Below are 19,838 nucleotides of genomic sequence, written 5' to 3'. Positions count from 1 at the left end.
TATTGTCGAAAGACCAGTGAAATATAGAAACAATGGCTGCTGAACAACCGGTAAAACGGAGAAACGTGTTTTTAGAATCGGCCTCAGGTCTATATATATAGCAGATTCACAAGCTCACAACGCATTTTGTTGTGAGATCTGCATTTTTTTTTGCACAACACCATTGCAAGAAGAGCTTAAAGGAGAATTCCGGACTACCTTTCTTACCTTTTATATGATATCATTATGTCCTAGGACGAGCGGTACAGTAGGAAAAAATCATAACTCCTTTAAGAGGTGGTTAACCCCATGAACCCTAGTGTCCGTACTCTGGGGTGAACATTCGTCAAAAATAGCAGATCTGCAAGCTCACAACGCATTGCAACTAAGTATATATATACCCTATTTCAGTGGTTCCCAAACTTTTTAGCTCAAGACCCAAATGAGATATTTTATGTCTCCCCGGGAGCCAAACTGGTGAAAATAGCCGATCAACAAGCTCACAACGCGTCATTTAATTTGTTTTAATCTTCATTAGGGGTTTTTACGAAAATCTTTTGAATAAATATATTTTAAATGTAGGAAAGGGGAAAAAAAGGATAATTACTTGCGACCCATAAAATGGCTCCTGACCCACTGTTTGGGAACCATTGCCCTATATACATAATGTATAATACATTGTTGACTGGAGTCCCCCCAGGGGCATATCTATACTAGGACATCTCCTATTTTAAGTGGTTGGGGTGGTTTAAGTGGTTAACAGGCAGGGTACATTCCAGTAGTAAATGTAAATGTTGCATAGTAACCACCTTGTTTGTGCAGACAGTCAGGGACTACTTATTAAGAATTATCGTGGTAGTGAAATTGTTGCCGTATTTGGCTTGTGTTGGCATAACTCACTCTCTGACATACAGCACATTGTTGACAAACGTCCCTTGGGTGTGATAATAATGATAATGTATTCCATAGTTATTGCTTAAGCAGTCGATAGTAGATAGTAGTAGATAGTAGTAGATAGTCGGTAGTAAGAAGTTTAGGGCTGCAATAACTAGCCAATAGAACTGAAATAGTTAATGGGATATTTCACTTTCAAACACTTCTAAATTGATCCTTACAGGTCTGTAGCTCTGAGTGTACACATGGATGTACGGGTCTATGTCAGGGGTCTTCAACGTTTTCAGGCCAAGGACCCCTAGCTGAGAGAGAGATGAAGCAGGGACCCCCTCTATATCGTATAAAATTGTGTTTCGGATTTTAAAAAATTGGTTTACGTGGTCTTCTCTTTTTTCCCTCTACACCTATGCCTCTTTGCCAAAAATAGCTGATCTACAAGCTCACAACGCGTTGAGAGCTTGTAGATCAGCTATTTTTGGCTAAAGTTCTCCTCAGAAAATGGATGCCAGGGGTTCAGGTGGTTAAGGTAAAATTAAAAATCATATCACACAAAGATTTGGCGGACCCCCTGTAGTAACTCTGAGGACCCCCTAGGGGCTTGCACTATGCTTTCACTGCTGAGGGTGTATAATGTTGTAAATTGTAGGTTGCATTATCTTATTTATTATCCATCACGCTGTATCTGTAGTACTTATTTTTTCTTGCCCTGTGATCTATTCTTAACTGTTGCACTGTCTTTGGCGACTAGAATTTCCCCAGCGGGATCAAATAAAGGTCTTACTGTCAGAGTAGTGGGGGTCCTTGAAATTAAAACATTTGAGAACCACTGCTCAATGATAGCAATGATTACTATCAGAATATAGTGCTATTTAACACTTATTTTAAAAACAACAAAAGTGGGAGAATTTTTTTTATCACATACTGCACCTTTAACAAATAGTTCATAAATGGTCAGCAGCAGATAAATAATTAATAGTCAGTCAAACCTCAGAGCATCATGGGAATGAAACAGGAAATGCTGATGACACATTTTCTCTCTTTTCTTTCTACACACACACAATCCCAAGAGACAGAGCTTACATAACACATCACACACACGGCTGGGGAAGCAGTGGATCAGTACTGAGAATACTAACTAGTATGAGAGAGTAACTGTGTGTGGGTGTGGTGTGTGTGTGTGTGTGTGTGTGTGTGTGTGTGTGTGTGTGTGTGTGTGTGTGTGTGTGTGTGTGTGTGTGTGTGTGTGTGTGTGTGTGTGTGCAATGCTGTGTATGTTGTATTTACATGTATGTATGCGCATGTATGTTGTGTTTGTTTGTGTTTATCACTACTGTAGCTTTAAATATGACTCAGAGAGTTGGCAGAACAGTCGTGTGTGTGTGTGTGTGTGTGTGTGTGTGTGTGTGTGTGTGTGTGTGTGTGTGTGTGTGTGTGTGTGTGTGTGTGTGTGTGTGTCCTTGCCAGGACAAAGCTGGTTCTGTTAAGGCAGTTTGACAGCCATGCAGGCAGGAGCACACAAAGCCACCTAAAGCCTCTCACATTCACTGTCCTGGCAGCCTTCAAAGACATTTGTACACTTCAAACACGTATAACAATAATAATGATAGAATGTATTAAATTATTTGTAATTAAGTCCTAAAGTTTGAATCTGGTGGGTACCATCTGTGGGTGGGTAATCTGCAATATAGGCCTTTGAAAATGCAATATCTATATCGAACCGATATCAAAATAATATATGTTGGTTTTAGTCAATATTTTATTTTATAATATTTATTTATGTTTGAATGTGAAGCTGAAAAAGCATTTTGTGATGGTAAAGGCTGCAGATTCAATATCAGTGGTGTCTGGAGAAGCTTTCCATAGGGTCAACAAGTGGGAAAATTATTAAAAGGATCTCTGGCTAATTAGCCTTAATACATTATAATTGCCCTCTATAACAAACATTTTAAATCAAAAACACCTTAAATATTGTATTTGTTTTAGAAATTATTATTATTTCATCTTCTACTCAAGTCAACTCCCGTCGCAAGTTGATGATGTCATTTTTTCCATGTGTGGTCCAGGCCTGTGGAACGCATACGGAATGCATGTGATAACTAAAAAACTACTTATACTTTCTAAGGTTAAGCATCAAAACAATATTTTGAATAAGTTGTACTCTGTCCATGCATTCCACAAGGCTGGACCACACACATGGACAAATGACATCATCAACTTGCGAAAGGCTTTGATCCCTTGAGTAAAAGATGAACTATTTCTAAAATGAATACAATATTTAAGGTGTTTAGAATTTTCGTTATAGAGGGTAATTATAATGAATTAAGGCATATATGGCCAGGGATCCTTTTAAGTACAAATACTACATTTACATTGTTTGCACTAATATTATCATCAGGCCTAATACATCAGGTAATAAGAATACACTGATTTTAGGGGAATTTTGCATCTGCACCCAGAATGATAGTTAAGGACTTTGCAGACAGGGTGCGATTTTTCGCACGGAAAAAACGGACAATATAATTTCTTAAATGAACACATGCGATGCGGCGATGCGTTTTTTTTCCAATCGAACCCAGTTCGATTCGTGCGTCTTTGACTCTTTTCGCATGTGGTAAAAACGGATTGACTAATCGCACCCTGTCTGCAAAGGCCTTTACTGTATAACTTTTATTGCAATATCGGTATCGGTCGATTTGACCATGCAAATTTTCAGTAATCGGATATCGGCCAAAATGTCAATATCGTGCATCCCTAGTGTATACTAGTTAGACTACGGTGTGTGTAATAGTACAATACATACTAGTTAGGGCGTAGTTAGGGTTTTCCAGCTCCATGCGTTGTAGTTGAGCTCCCAGATAGACCTGTAAACAAACACAATGTCACACACTGATAACAACAGTTGATGAAAATACTACAGCTACTACTACTAGGATCACCATACTTGCACCGGTACCTTGATGTCGATGCCTCTGGCTCCAGATGAGCCGTTAAAGAAGCGAGATGGAACTTTAGAGGCCAGGTCCGGTTCCTCTCGACCAAACCCCAGATTATATAAAATCTCTTCAGGATCCTCCTCATACAGGTCCAACAACTCTGATACACTAGACAGAGAGAGAGAGAGAGAGAGACAGAGAGAGTTAGTTTGCACCATGGCAACATTATTATTGAATATTCAATGTCTTAGCAGATGTAGAGAGCATCTATTCTCTGGAGATCACAACAAATAACCTCAAGATAAACTTCACCATCTCCAGAAAACAAATAGTCTTTACTTTAGAAGCAAGAAGCACTTTAGTTCTTTAAAATTACTTCAATTATTTTGTTTCTTATTCTGCCAGTATGTGAAAACGTTTGAAAATGTCATTTTCATCAACAGAAAAATGTCTATCGGTCAGGTTTGGTGGGTAGTTACATGGTTATTAAGTTAGTCGAGTTAGTAAACATCATCTTCAGTGACATGGGTTAGTTAGCGGAACTGTTTATAATTGCATACACACACTCACTCAGTGATTTACAGCCTCTTCCAACTTTTTGAAAGAGTTCCAAATTGAAAGGTAAGGGACCTGAATTCATATATACATATTGAAGACACATAAAATCTACCGGTATTTAAAATAAGAATAATTAGATAATCAAAAAGAAGCGAGGGAACTTGAATTGGAACTTGTTTAACGTTTATCTAATGCTGCCGATTGTCTGTTTCTCTCCCTAATACAACTTTAAATTATTTTCAGACTCAGACTTCACACTAATGTAACACAGTAGAAAAGGTGGAGTAGCTGGTGATAGCTAGCCTGGCATGGCCAGACTAATATCACTGTGTAGATATTAGTCTGCAATCTCTGTGTGGAATATGCATTTCCGAGGGGCAAATAAAAAAAAAGCCTCTGGTGATAACCCCCCCCCCCCAGATTTGCATACTGGGCCCTGATTGGTCCATCACTACTTCGGAGGGAGTGAAATCCAATCACAACTGAGCGGTGCCAGACCAAATCTGCCGAGGGCATTTTTTTCTTTTGCAATGGCAGATTCGTCTGGTTTCCAGGCTAGGTGGGGCTTTGGGGGCTTTTTCTGCCTTTATTGATAGGAAAGTAGGCTGACAGGAAACGAGGAGAGAGATGGGGGGGGGGGGGGGGGGGACACGCAGCAAAGGCCGTCAGGGTCGGGAGTCGAACCTGCGACAGGCTGTCAGGCTGGACAACGCAGTCCTGTGCGGACCGGCAACTGGCTGAATTTCTAGAAATGGGGATGGGACATAAATATTCTATAAAAGCATTTAATTGGATGCAGAATGTACAAACCCCTTATAAACACTTTTTATTATTTTTTTCCAGGAAAAGACCATCTCTAAAATACCATTACGACGACTACCTACAAAATAACTTTGTTTTGTCATCGTTGGGACAGATACTGGCATACAGGTGACGTTCAGCACAAGGCATACAGTACGTGAAAATCGGCACAGTAAGCAGTAACATGGTGACGTACTGTACATAAAGGGTTAATGTTGACAGACATGAGCTGACGTACAGAAAGGGTTAATGTTGACAGACATGAGCTGAAGGAAGTGTCTAGGAATGGAAACAGGCTTCGTCATCTAAAAGCTGTGTGTGCTATCACTACAATTGCAGGAACTGGAAGGAAAATGGTATGAGAAAATCAAATGAAAACATCACAGTATGAAATATCATGTTCAATATTAATCGTTCACTTTTGGTTAATTCTGACTGGAATTGTAAACAGTGACGCTAGTTAGTCAGGCAGCCGGTTATTTCATTCTGTTAGCTACTGTAGTTGATTAATCCAGTGGTTCTCAAAGTGGGGTCCAGGGACCCCCAGGGGTCGTTGGAGGGGTTCCAGGGGGTCCCCAGCCAAATGATTGATAGTTAGGAACCAAATGGACCCTTCTGGGTCTCTAACTGCATATCAAAATGGGGATGCTTGAAATTAAAATGTTTGAGAATCACTGCTATAACCGTAAATATCTTCTCTTATGGGGGTCCGTGCCATATAATTTCATATGGGGGTCCGTGGGGTAATAAAACGGTTTGAGAACCACCGGATAAGTTTGTACAAAACAATAAGGGTCAGTTATTGGTTAGCTGGTTCAACTACTGTAGTACTGACCTGGACACAGCGCTGCTCTTCCCTGAGCCTGTAGAGTTCATACTCTGTCCTCTCAGTTTAAACTGACTTCTCTTTTCCTGGGCTGCTACAGCATAACTACACACACACACACACCCACACACACAAAACACATGTGCACACACACACACACACACACACACACACACACACACACACACAAATGCATGAACACACACACAAACAAACACACAAACCACATGCACGCAGAAGAGACACATACAAGCAATGTTAGTAACCAATGTTAGTAACAGAGAAGAGAAGAGAAGAGAAGAGAAGAGAAGAGAAGAGAAGAGAAGAGAAGAGAAGAGAAGAGAAGAGAAGAGAAGAGAAGAGGAGAGGAGAGTAACCGAGAAGAGAAGAGAAGAGTAACCGAGAAGAGAAGAGAAGAGTAACCGAGAAGAGAAGAGAAGAGTAACCGAGAAGAGTAACCGAGAAGAGAAGAGAAGAGAAGAGTAACCGAGAAGAGTAACCGAGAAGAGAAGAGAAGAGAAGAGTAACCGAGAAGAGAAGAGAAGAGAAGAGTAACCGAGAAGAGTAACCGAGAAGAGAAGAGAAGAGAAGAGAAGAGTAACCGAGAAGAGAAGAGTAACCGAGAAGAGAAGAGAAGAGAAGAGAAGAGAAGAGAAGAGAAGAGACTCACCAGGTTGGTTCAGCTTTGACCCTGCTGGACTGAAGGTGGTTGGCTGGACAGAGAGAGAGGAGAGAGAGAGAGAGAGAGAGAGCAGTTTGTGAATTTGTTGTGACTTCCTGAATTTTAATTAGCAGCCTGGTTCGGTCTCTTGTTCTGACTGGGGCATTTTCAGGCCTCATTTGACAAAACATATTGGTTTTACAACTTATAACTATAATAATAGTGTCTAACCGGACGTACGGGACATACAGGACTAGAGAAAGCTTTGGTAGGCTGAATCAGAGTCAGTCATATTTGCCACATCACAGTTTTACAGGTGCAACACGGGTGAAATTATTATTATATATTGTTTTCGTTTTGTAGTATTGCGAGAGAAGAGAGAGGACTAGAGTGAGAGCAAAGGGAAAACGATGGAAAACAGATTCATTCAGTAGAACAAATAAAGATACTATACAGATAGCGGATGTGAAAGCAGATACATGATATTTAGAACATTAGCATATGCAGGTGTGTACATACATGTTATTTTGAAACATGAGCATCATTATGTAGTTGAGGGGGGGGGGGGAGAGAAGTAGCAGCAGTCTCTTAACCTATTTTGGGCAGGAACCCCTATTTGTAACTATACCTTTCAAGACGGGAACCCCTTTTGGGGTTCCTGTTGCTATGTACAGTATATATTAGCAACATATATGTTTTGTAATTTTTGAATACATATTTCAAGTTTTTCTGAAAACTTAGGTCAGGATTTAGAAGGCGTGTTTAGAATCGGCCTCAGGTCTAAATGGGGTTAAAAGGTACCGTTTCAAAGACCAGTTTGTGCAGCATGGAAAAAAAGAAAGAAAAAAAAAAACGCCACATATTTCACATGGTTAGGCTGTAGCCTTGTACATCCCGTACTTCCGGTCAGACACTTTTTGGGCAGTAGTTCTTTTCCAGGCTTTATCTCCTCGTGAGATGAAGATAAAACTGGAAACAAGGTTAAGCTATGCGCCAATATGTCAGTGGAATCAGTGGAAAGGTACCAAAACACAAAGAGTGGAAAACTGCAGCCTTCGACTGACTACAGATTGTCTGCATAATAATGACTAGGCCGGCAAGTCAGCAGCACCTGCAGTGTTTTCAGTCAACTGTTGGGATATTCAAGTCGGGATTGCCGTTTCAACCTCACAGGCGATTGCCTGTGAGCCAACCCAGCCCTGCAAAACTACAAATAACTGTGTGATAAACTATATGGTAGTGGTCGGTACTAGGCGGCCCACAATTGGCCCTGCAGCAATAATATCTGGCATCATCATTAATATATCCACACCTGAAGAATGCTTATTATACTTGTATCCACGTTGAGCATAGTACAATCAATTGATTGCTGCTTAACCCATTAAGACCTGAGGCCGATTCTAGTTAATTCTCGAACACTTTCAAGATTTTTCAATACATTAAAAAAAATAGCAGATGTACAAGCTCGCAGCGAGGTACGAAGTGACGCGCTGTGAGCTTAACTTATTCACTGCTAGACTTATTTCTGGCTGCCAGAGATTGATTTTTTTCTTGGCAGGGAATGAGTTAAATATCTGCTATTTTTGAATAGCCAACTCTAAAATAAATAAAAAATCGTGGAAATGGTGGAAAGATCACTTTGAAGGGGCCATGATTCGTATTGTGGTGCCATATACAATTGTATTCCTTGCAAGCAGCCAGCCCAACACCTTATTGCAGAACACAACAGCTTTCCATCTAAGCAAGCAGTCAGGATGAACATAGTTTGCTGTCCATTACTCTTAAAATGCCCTGTTTTCAATGTCAACTTTCCTCTTTAGGCTTTTGGATCGTCAATAATTTGCCAATAATTTGATGGAGACTCCGCCCGTGATCAAATTATTGGCTTAGGAATGCAACAAAAACAAAAAAGATCTCCATGAATTCAAGGCTTCATCGGGTGTATTTTGAAAATGTATAGAAAATACGTCCTTTTTGGGTGAACTACTCCTTTAAATGTTAAGCGAACTCAAGCTGCTGGCTGCACACATTCATTATCATCTCATGAAGTACCATCTTATAATGAACATTAGTGAGGACACATTATATGAGGATACTATAGGTTGAAAATGTCTTGGTCCTTTAAGTTAGTCTCTCTTTGGCTGCTGTAGTCTTTTGGTAGTAGTTATTCGGTTGGTCTCACTTTGGTTGCTGTAGTCTGTTGGATGTATGGGGGGAGGGCTCCCTTATTTTGACACAAAAATGTAGTTCCCCTTGTTTATCAGTAGAGCATCACAAAACAGGGCTTGAAAGGGCCATTTCACCTAAATACACAAAGCCGACATATTGTGTGCACAATCCAACTTACTGCACATCTGACAGCCTGCTGACAGAAGGCACTTGAGATGAATAGAATCTAATAGAACTAATGGATGGATGAATAGAGTGTAATAGACACTCATTATTCTGAAAGAGAAGACCAAGCAAGCTGAAACAACGCTACAGCGCAATAACATTCCACGACAAGCAGGAGAATTATTTTGTTTTGAGGTAGAGTAAGCTGATGTTAGAGAGAGAGAGAGAAGCTGTTCAAACATTCACATTCAGGAGGAGAAAAAGATTTGACAGCTACTTAACCTTAACCCTAGCCTAACAAATACCTGCCTAACCGTAACCCTGACAAATACATGCCTAACCTTAAAACTTAGCAGTATGTTGTTTGGGTCGGCAGTGGCACAGGAGTTAAGAGCGGAAATCGTAAGGTTCCCGGTTCAATCCCCCACTCCCATGAGTTATTGTGAAAGCGTCCTTGAGCAAGACACTTAAAGGAGAATTCCGGACATTTTAAGTGTTATCTTTGATGTGTCGTTACTCACCTACCGACGTAAACAGTGGCATTGTTTATTTCCAGATATTCCCCTGTCGTCATATTTTCAACCTCCTCCGTTGTCATAATGGGAGCGCGTGTCATAGGGAAATTCGTCTATTATAACCGATGCAAAGTTATTTTTTTCTCTACTACTACTCATTGTGGAGTCTGATGATAGTCAAACATGCAGTGAAAGTTCCTGAGAGGCTACCGCTAATGACGAACGAGCTAACGCTAGTTGCTTGTTTCTCTCCCAGAACCTGGCAACTTGGTGTTGCCATGTTGAGAAACAAGCAACTAGCGTTAGCTCGTTCGTCATTAGCGGTAGCCTCTCAGGAACTTTCACTGCATGTTTGACTATCATCAGACTCCACAATGAGTAGTAGTAGAGAAAAAAATAACTTTGCATCGGTTATAATAGACGAATTTCCCTATGACACGCGCTCCCATTATGACAACGGAGGAGGTTGAAAATATGACGACAGGGGAATATCTGGAAATAAACAATGCCACTGTTTACGTCGGTAGGTGAGTAACGACACATCAAAGATAACACTTAAAATGTCCGGAATTCTCCTTTAAGCCCTAACTGCTGCTAACTGAGCAGGTTGTTGCCTTGCATGGTTTCCTCTGCCAACAGTGTGTGAAGGTAGTGCACATCGTAAAGCACTTTGGATAAAGGCACCATTTACCCTTTATATATTTCCCCTTAGGGAATACATGCCCTATTTTATACTTCATCGTGCAATGGACGCCAGGTTGAAAGTGGTTGAAGGGCAAATTTGTAGAATTTTTACATGAATCCTATCCTTCGTTGCGAGCGAGACGTGAAAATCCTGACATAATTTCCCAATGTGTTCTGTGTGTTTTCCCAGGGGCTCTGCGAACAGAACACATTGGGACCGATGTGACCTCCTCACAATAAAACAATAGGATTGATGCCCGGGATGCTGACCTTTGAGCAAAGGTTCTGGGTTTATCCCAGCCACTGCCAACTCAGCATACGAGTAGCACGGCTTGGGTAACTGATGGTAGGTGTGGTGCTCCACCTCAGTAATCCATCTTCCAGTGTCTAGCGCATTGTGAAGGCGATGGACGCCCTCGTTGGCTGATGGCTGATGCAAAAAGCCACTTCGACCTACTTACTTACTCTGCGGGGTGATCATTTGTGTGTAGGGAGTGGGCGAAAGAGAGAGGGAGAGAGAGAGACAGAAACAGAGAGAGGGAGACAGAGAGAGACAAACACAGAAAGAGAGAGAAAGAGATAAAGAGAGAGAGTTGTGGTCAGAGTAGAGTTAAATCCACACTGACTGTTAAGGAGTGGCAATGGAGTGGCAATGGAATGACTCTCTAGCTACTTATGTTAATAACTATCCGGCAATGGCGGCAATGTACTGGTATTCAGTGGAATACAATGGCCGTACAGTTTTGGAAGGTGTATATGTTTCTGAAAATTAAAGGTCTGATAAATCAGGCTTTAATGTTTTGACATGGATTTTCACACTTTCGGAACTGCTGTTGCAGTTCCATCATGATTATGGCTGGGCGATATGACTTCAACTCAATATCACAATTATTTCAAACTTTTGCCTCGATTACGATTAATGAACTATTATTTTTAAAAAATATTTATACTGAAAATATAGCAGATCTACCCATCTTCTCCTACCCCTATTTCCTAAATGATTCTACTCCTCTTCTGCCGCCTAAGTACTTACACTCATAGACATATAAAGGTAGACGCCTCCTCTGGCTTTGAAGCGTCTGTATGGCGGGCGCGCTTCCGCTTCCCAAGCTTCCTTGGGGGGCAGCTGGAAATTTCCGCGTGCGTCACAGAAGGGGGCGTTCAGTAGGCCAATGAGAGGCAGGTGGGGGCGGGACAACTAGATTCTGACAAGTCCTGGAAAAGACGCGCTGTGATTGGCCAGTGCCCGTTCCCCCCATTTCCGGGGGGAACGGGCACTGGCCAATCACAGCGCGTATGGCGGCCACCATACGAAACAGGTCGCTCCAACGAACTGCAGAGGCCAATGGGGTATCTAGGTTTCTATATCTATGCTTACACTCCTCTTCTCCTTATACTCCTCCTGACTCCTTGTGTCCATCTTTTATTTCTACTCCCCTTCTCCTACCTTCTCCTCCTCTTTTCATTTCTCAATTTCACAGTTACATTCCAACACACTTGTGCAGTCTAAACTCATTAGCGTCTATTGAGCAAATACATCTCACACACACGCACACGCACACACACGTGCTGCTGGATGTATGGTTGTGTGTGTGTGTGTGTGTGTGTGTGTGTGTGTGTGCTATACTAGCCATGTCCCGTCTTGTTTGTGGGGAATGTAAACATAATCTCATAAGAACAGTCTGACACACGCATGACTGCCTGTGTGTGTGTGTGTGTGTGTGTGTGTGTGTGTGTGTGTGTGTGTGTGTGTGTGTGTGTGTGTGTGTGTGTGTGTGTGTGTGTGTGTGTGTGTGGCACAGGACCACAGCTATGCCCAGTGTGTATTTGGGGCTCTGCAATCCTCGTTCACCTGGCCAACAAAATGGTTGTGCTGGGACTCCCCGACTAAGAACATGTTTCATCTCTGTACTGATAACCCTGAAATCTTTGCACATCTTGCTGTTACTACACCAGATGTTGTTGTTGCCAAATCAGTTTCTATCCTTGAAGCAGCCCCTTCGACTCTAGCTTAGAAGAAGCTTTTTATAACGAAAGTCATTAAATACCAGCCGCTCCTTGATACCATCACCGAGTTATGAGTTACATCAGTTTTTAGGCCGCGACAGGCAGGCACTACGCCTTGCTATGCGAGGCGTAGTGACATATAGCCTATTTGACATATTTGTTTGTTATTACTATATTAGTAGTTTGTTGATTACTTTTGATGCAGTAATTGTCTTTTCTTTCATTCTTTTTGAGGTCCTTAAATTGTCACTTCACTGTCATCTGGGGACCCCCCCAAATCATGTGGGGACCCCCCTAGGTGTCCCGACCCACAGGTTGAGAACCACTGCTGTAGATTATAGGACATGTCATGCAGGACCACAGCTATGCCCAGTGTGTATTTGGGGCTCTGCAAGCCTTGTTTACCTGGCCAACAAAATGGTTACGCTGGGACTCCCCGACTGCATTGGGGGGTTGACTAAAAACATGGATTGCCTCATCATTAACCACTTAAACCTTCTATACTCAGTAAAACGGACCTGAACTGCAACTGTACTTGGTACACTCTTTTCTCACTCTAGACCAAATCTCACCAAAAACAGCCGATCTACAAACGTGTTGTGAGCTTGTAGATCGGAAATTTTTGACAAACATTTCCCCCGGAATAGCGATGCTGGGGTTCAAGTGGTTTTAAAGGTTTTATGCTCTGTATTTTGGTGCCTTTGCGACCGAATAAACCCCCCTGCCCTCCCCCTTCTCTGTGTGTGTGTGTGTGTGTGTGTGTGTGTGTGTGTGTGTGTGTGTGTGTGTGTGTGTGTGTGTGTGTGTGTGTGTGTGTGTGTGTGTGTGTGTGTGCGTGCGTGCGTGCGTGTGTGCGTGCGTGCGTGCGTGCGTGCGTGCGTGCGTGCGTGCTCTAACCTTCAGCTCCCAATGACAGGTCATCTTCGAAGCTACAAGCATTCCTCACCAATCCTGTTTACACAAACACAAAATACAAAACATTAATGTGTATATCTGTCTATATTCTATTTATACATGCACGCATGGGGGGGGCACACACACACATACATACACACAAAACTCACCTTTAGGAGGACAAATGTTCTGTTCATCTAGAGACGCACCTAGAGGAGTCCTGATAGACAGACAGAGAGAGATCAGCTTAGTTCACATAAAAAGACTGTGTCTGTGTAAAAGCTTTTGAATAGAACTAAGTACAACAACAACAAGTTTAATAATAATCAGTGGTGTAAAGTAACTAAGTACATTTACTAGGTACTTTTACTTTAATGGAGTCTTTCCAATTGTCTATACTTTTACTCCACTACATCTCAGAGGCAAATATTGTACTTTTACTACACTACAATTATTTGAAAAATGAAGTTATTACGGTAGTTACTTTGCAGATATAAATGATTACGTTATAAAACATACATTAACCACTTAAGCCTATTTTAAACCATTGCTATTTGAAAATCGGCGATCTACAAGCTCACAACGCATCGTGACGCGTTGTGAGCTTGTAGATCTGCTATTTTCAAACATTTTTGTACTTTTACTTTTGATACTTTAAGTACATTTTGATACCAATACTTTTGTACTTTTACTCAAGTACATTTTTAATTCAGGACTTTCAATTGTAACAGAGTACTTCTACATTGCAGTATTGATACTTTCACTTAAGTAAAACATTTGAGTACTTTTTCCACCACTGGTAATAACTAGTACAATAATATGAATATAGTATATCATATGATTAGTATTGTAACAGTGATAACATAACTAGTATACTCATATTAACTAGTATAATAAAATGAGTAACCAGTATAGTAATAACTAGTCACATAGAAAATAGTATAGCAATAGTATTATCTAGTATACTCATATTAACAACTAGTATGATAATAACTAATGCAGCAATAGTAATGACTAGTATATGAACTGAGTGCATGTGCTGACTCACCTGTCTGACTGAAACAACATTAGGCACCTGAGCGATAAACAGTGCTATGCTAACACTAGGACAGCATTAAACCAATACCGGAGCGGACTATAGGGTAAAACATGTTAACGTTACGCTAGGCTAACGCAGGCCGACATTAGACTAACCACGTTATTGTAGGCTATAACGATGCTAGGCTATAAATGCCATATGGAGGAGGTAGTGTAACGCTACGCCAGACCAACATGGTCGAGCAGTGCTGACTGAAGCTAACCTGTTATACAATCACCACTGCCCTTATCTATAGGGCAAACTCCACACACACACACACACACACACACACACACACACACACACACACACACACACACACACACACACACACACACACACACACACACACACACACACACACACACACACACACACACACACACACAATATAATTTGCGGTATGTGCTGACTAATATTAATATGGATACCGTATTAATTGTAATATAGACAGCATAGTGTAGATTAGTGGTTCTCAGGGGGTTCCAGGCAGTCCCCAGAAAAATAAGTTACTTTAAATTAGTACATCAAAATATGTTCAGCTACTTTAACCCTATTTTATATGATCTACAAATAGTATATCTGCTATCTTTGAAAAACGTGAAATATCTTGAAAAACTAAAAGTTGTGAAGATCATTTGGAATTCTTTTAACACAAATCTTCTCTTATGAGAGTCCCAGGACCAAAACCCTTTCAGGTGAGGGTCCTTGATATGAAAATGTATGAGAACCACTGGTATAGATGATTAGAAATGATGGTTATATATGTATACACTGTAGTATACTTGAGTCTGATAACTCAAGTAAGATACTGTATGAACATGTAGTGTGTATATGAACACCTACAGTATGCAAACAGTACATGCACACATGAACAGGTACAGTACATATAGCATAATATTCCTGTTACCTGCATTCATTCAACCAGCTGGCGATGTTATTAGGGACACGACCTAAGAGAGAGAGAGAGACGCACAGACAGAGACAGACAGACAGACAGCAACAGAGGGACAGACAAGCAGGGAGAGATAGACAGACAGACAGACAGAGAAACATGCTTGAACCAGTCTTCACATATTATGGAGCAGTAACAAATACATAATGATGTAGAAAACAGAAATGTGTACGGGTGCAACAGCTAATCAAAGTCATCGATTATATTATTTTAAACAATTGCAAAAATAGTTCACAACAACGCATCGCATGGTGAGCTTGTAGATCCACTCTATTTCCACTCTTTTTGCACGCCTTGCTGGCTACTGTCTGTTTATATTTCAGTGTTCTTATTTCTGTAATCTTTGCAAATAAATAAATACATTATTTGTATTGACCTAATAACTATGTATAGTATATAGGGCCTGGATAGTTATATAAATAGTTAAAACTATAACTATTTCTGTGTATTTTCAGACTTCCATGCTGTTTGGATCAATGAGGCTATACAGCACTATGGCTGACTTTCAGTAACTCTGTGAGCATACAAATGGAGCCAAATGGGCCCGTAAGGGTCCATTTGGTTCCATTTGTTTACTATTAAGAGTTATGTTGTTGTTGTTTTTTTGTTACAAGTTTGAGAACCGGTGGCAGGTCTCACCGGGGTCACCAGGGTCCTCGGAGGGTGCATGGGTTCTGGGGTCGGCTTCGTGGGTTTCCGTCCATTGAGAGTCTCTGCTCTGAGCCCAGGCCTTCCGCTTCAAGCAGGCTTCCCTCCAGTCCCCCTGGCGCCGCCCACTGCCCCCTGGCTCCACCCACTCACGACCTGTCAAGAGTCAAGAGCACGGCCAAATCAGAAACCACCACCAGTCAAGAGCCACAACAGCCCGTCTAGCACATTAGCGCTGACATCCCTGTTTTGGGCAAAAGTTTCAAACAGTCTTTTAACATTTTCAAAAATAGCAGATCTACATAACACACAACACTTTGCATCGTGACACGTTGTGGGCTTGTAGATCTGCTTTGTTTGCTAATTGAGCGGTTAAAAAACACAGCTTAACTAGGGCTGCAAGTATCGATTACAGTCTTAAAAAATTACTCTATCGATGACTTTTTAGATTAATCGAATAATCAGGAAGCATGTTTTTTTTTTATATACATATATGTAATTTCAATTTGTATGTATTTTACACTTCATCACACAACTGAGTCTTGCAAAATAAATTAAAATAGCCGCTGATACACGTGATCACCTATTTTCACAATTTCTGAACAATTTAGAAATGTTTTTAAAAGTTTCGACTATAATTACATGCCCAAAATAGGGATAGATTATTTTATTCAAATATATATATTTTTTTTATAATCAATTTCGATTAAATTAATTGATTCGTTTGACTAACTGTTTCAGCCCTAGATTTCACTTAACCCTCTAGACAAAAAAACGATCTACAAGATCGGCTATTATTCGCGAACGTTCGCCCCAAGAATATGGATGCTGGGGTTCAAATGGTTAACAAAATATTGTGAAATAATTAGTAAACATCAATATATCGTTGCTGTCGGGCAGACACCTCTTATTTCCAACTTTTAGTTTTTCCTTAAATTAACGCCCTACTTGATCATACTGCAGCGTCACATAAAAGCATCAAAAGTAGCAGATCCACAAGCTCGAAACTGTGCCGCATTTTGAGCTTGTAGATCTGCTACTTTTGCTATTTTTGGACATATGAGGTTTCCACCTGACAGAGATGTACTGCATATATATCTACCTTGTATTCCAACACCTCCAGTCTCCTCCATGTGTCTTTCTGTCTGTCTATCTGTCTCTCTGTCAGTAAACTGACAGACTGGTTTGTTGTAGCATGGAGTCACACACCTGAGGACCAGAAAAGTGAGATCATCAGTGTGTGTGTGTGTGTGTGTGTGTGTGTGTGTGTGTGTGTGTGTGTGTGTGTGTGTGTGTGTGTGTGTGTGTGTGTGTGCGTGTGTGTGTGTGTGTGTGTGCGTGTGCGTGTGTGTGTGTGTGTGTGTGGAGATGATTCTCTCCAGTTTACCCACATTGAAAACATCTCCCAGTGGCCAACAGTAGTTGGATGAACTGAGCAGTAGGTATGGGACTATTAACCGGTTTTACTATTAGCCGTGATTTAATCTGGTACAAATGAAATGAACTGAAAATGCTATTTTGTAATACAATTGAAAAGCCTTGCAGACAGAGGGCAGTGCAGCCTACACAGATGTTTAAACAAGAGAGATTTGGTTTGTTTTCATTTCGTATGTATTATTTGGCTACTGCCTTATGTACTTAACAAAGACATTTTGTGGGGAAAATATAATAAGAACACAAATTTACAACTGCTCATATGATTTTATACATCCATAGTGTTGTGGCATACATCTAAGCATAATAATTGTTATCGTGAAACCGTGATTTCTTTAAATCCAGCATAGCGATAGTCCAGGTAGGCACGGAAGGCAGGAGGTGTACACTGTTGGCTCACCCCCCCCCCCCCCCCCACACTCATTCGCTAACAAGTTAATTCATACATACACCCACAAGTCAGTCTGTCTCTCCGCGTTCTACCTCCCTTGCTACAAGCTAACACACACACACACACACACACACACACACACACACACACACACACACACACACACACACACACACACACACACACACACACACACACACACACACACACACACACACACACACACACACACACACACACACACACACACACACACACACACACACACACACACAGCAACTAAGGCGGTTCTTTTAAGCAGTCCACTATTCATTCTACATGCTTAGCTGTCACAGCTCGTTGTACAGCTATCAGCGCTCAAATTCCGTCCACCTCCCCGGCCTCCTCCCTGTGGCATTTAGTTCATATGTTAATGGACGATTCTGTGGATAGTACTGTGATTCTATGGATTGTACAATGATATGTGGCATCTTAACTCAGGCAACTGAAAGGTCCAACGTTATGTTCATGTAATAACTGTATCTTATGCTCTGCTCCGGGGGGGTTGATCTCAGATTCTGTGTCATGCTTGTGCAGGTAATCTGTAGCATCACAGGAGCAGAGTCACACCACCAAACTGAATGCAATATCATTGCAATGAATAGTAAATGGTTAATCCTCAGCTGAAGTGTCTAACTGGTATTATCATAACCATCCAAATCCATAATTGTCCAATCCATACTGGGCAGCTCCCAGTACTGGTTATAGTGGACAGTCATGTCCAATAGCAGTTGGTTGCAGTGAACAGTCATGTCCAACAGTAGTTGGTTGTAGTGGACAGTCATGTCCAACAGTAGTTGGTTGTAATGGACAGGCATGTCCAACAGTAAGTAAGTAGTTGGTTGTAGTGGACTGGACAGACATGTCCACCAACAGTAGTTGGTTGTAATGGACAGGCATGTCCAACAGTAAGTAGTTGGTTGTAGTGGACTGGACAGACATGTCCAACAACAGTAGTTGGTTGTAGTGGACAGTCGTGTCCAACAGTAGTTGGTTGTAATGGACAGGCATGTCCAACAGTAAGTAGTTGGTTGTAGTGGACTGGACAGACATGTCCAACAACAGTAGTTGGTTGTAGCTATTTTAAAATGTTCCCAGGACAGCAGTGTCCAACAATAGATGGTTGTTGTAGCTATTTTAAACGTTCCCAGGAGAAACAAAAGGTTAAATGTAGAACATAACGGTTACTAAAATAGAATTTCTTATGAACTCCAATAAACAACACTGAACTATATTGAGAGAGAAATAGAGAAAGGAGATTAAGGGGAGAGAGAGAGAGAATAGAGATTAGGGGAGAGGGAGGAAAGGAGAAAGGGAGAGCTGACTGGGAACGTGTGAATCAGGAAACAAGTGTTTAGAATAAAGATTGCAACTACTTCCTGTCTGGAGGAGGAGTGATATGAGAAATACACAGAAACAAAAAACAACATGAGCAAGAAAGGGAGAGAGGGGAGAGAGAGAGATGGGAGAGGGGGAGATAGAGAGAGATGGGGGAGGAGAGAAAGAGATGTGGGAGAGGAGAGAGAAAGAGGAGAGATGGGGGAGAGGGGAGAGAGAGGAGAGGGGGAGAGAGGAGTGAGAGAGGAGAGAGAGAGAGAGGAGAGATAGGGGAGGCGAGAGAAAGGGGAGAGAGAGATGGGGAAGAGGAGAGAGAGGGGGAGAGAGGTGGGGGAGAGGAGAGAGAGGGGGAGGAGAGATGAGAAGCGGAGAGAGAGATGGGGAGAGGAGAGAGGGGAGAGTAAGGGGAGGAGAGAGAGAGAGAGAGAGAGGATACAATATTCATTATAGTACATAATACATAGTACTGTTAACACATCCATGCACTCCGTCTGATCGTCTGATTTGTCTGAACTTTTCTGTGCTTATTTTTGGTCGTCAAACTTAAGTCTGTGTTTACTACAACAGAACAATGAGAAACCAAAATGTCAATGGGCTAGTGGCTACTGTACTGCCCAAGCAGTCCTATTTAAAGTAATACAGGCCCACCCTTTATGCCGCCCTGTGTGTGTGTGTTCAGGACAGAGAGAAAGAAAGAGAGAGGGGAGGGTTCTTTGTCTACCACTTAATACTAATAACCCTAATAGGGTAATTATATTAATTTAGATGTTCTTAGAGGCGTTTCTGAAGGTTTCGAGTTGTCCTACTTTGCTTGCGGCCCACAGGCGAATCGGTTTCATGGCAATATAGGCCTACATTTTGTGCTGGTT

General features: G+C 41.4%; 1 protein-coding gene across 2 annotated transcripts in view; it reads right to left on the bottom strand.

The window, feature by feature from the left end:
* itprid2 (ITPR interacting domain containing 2) overlaps window positions 1–19,838 on the bottom strand; it is a 47,261-nt gene that overhangs the window by 18,642 nt on the left and 8,781 nt on the right. The window contains exons 2-10 of one of the 2 annotated variants that reach the window (XM_080412367.1): window positions 16,870–16,976; window positions 15,759–15,923; window positions 15,075–15,117; window positions 13,257–13,306; window positions 13,090–13,143; window positions 6,662–6,704; window positions 6,001–6,096; window positions 3,827–3,974; window positions 3,674–3,734 (exon numbers count right to left, since the gene is read on the bottom strand). In XM_080412367.1, the coding sequence (XP_080268493.1) occupies window positions 3,674–3,734; window positions 3,827–3,974; window positions 6,001–6,096; window positions 6,662–6,704; window positions 13,090–13,143; window positions 13,257–13,306; window positions 15,075–15,117; window positions 15,759–15,923; window positions 16,870–16,900 (691 nt within the window). In that variant the 5' untranslated portion in view covers window positions 16,901–16,976. Of the gene's footprint in view, window positions 1–3,673; window positions 3,735–3,826; window positions 3,975–6,000; window positions 6,116–6,661; window positions 6,705–13,089; window positions 13,144–13,256; window positions 13,307–15,074; window positions 15,118–15,758; window positions 15,924–16,869; window positions 16,977–19,838 lie in introns of both variants that reach the window. The other variant, XM_080412366.1, reaches the window with a different exon arrangement.

Source organism: Gymnoscopelus braueri, assembly GCF_963280865.1.
Source record: "Gymnoscopelus braueri genome assembly, chromosome: 18".
Lineage (NCBI taxonomy): Eukaryota > Metazoa > Chordata > Actinopteri > Myctophiformes > Myctophidae > Gymnoscopelus > Gymnoscopelus braueri.
The sequence above is the reverse complement of the archived record's forward strand: the minus strand, read 5'-3'. Positions and strand labels throughout refer to the sequence as shown.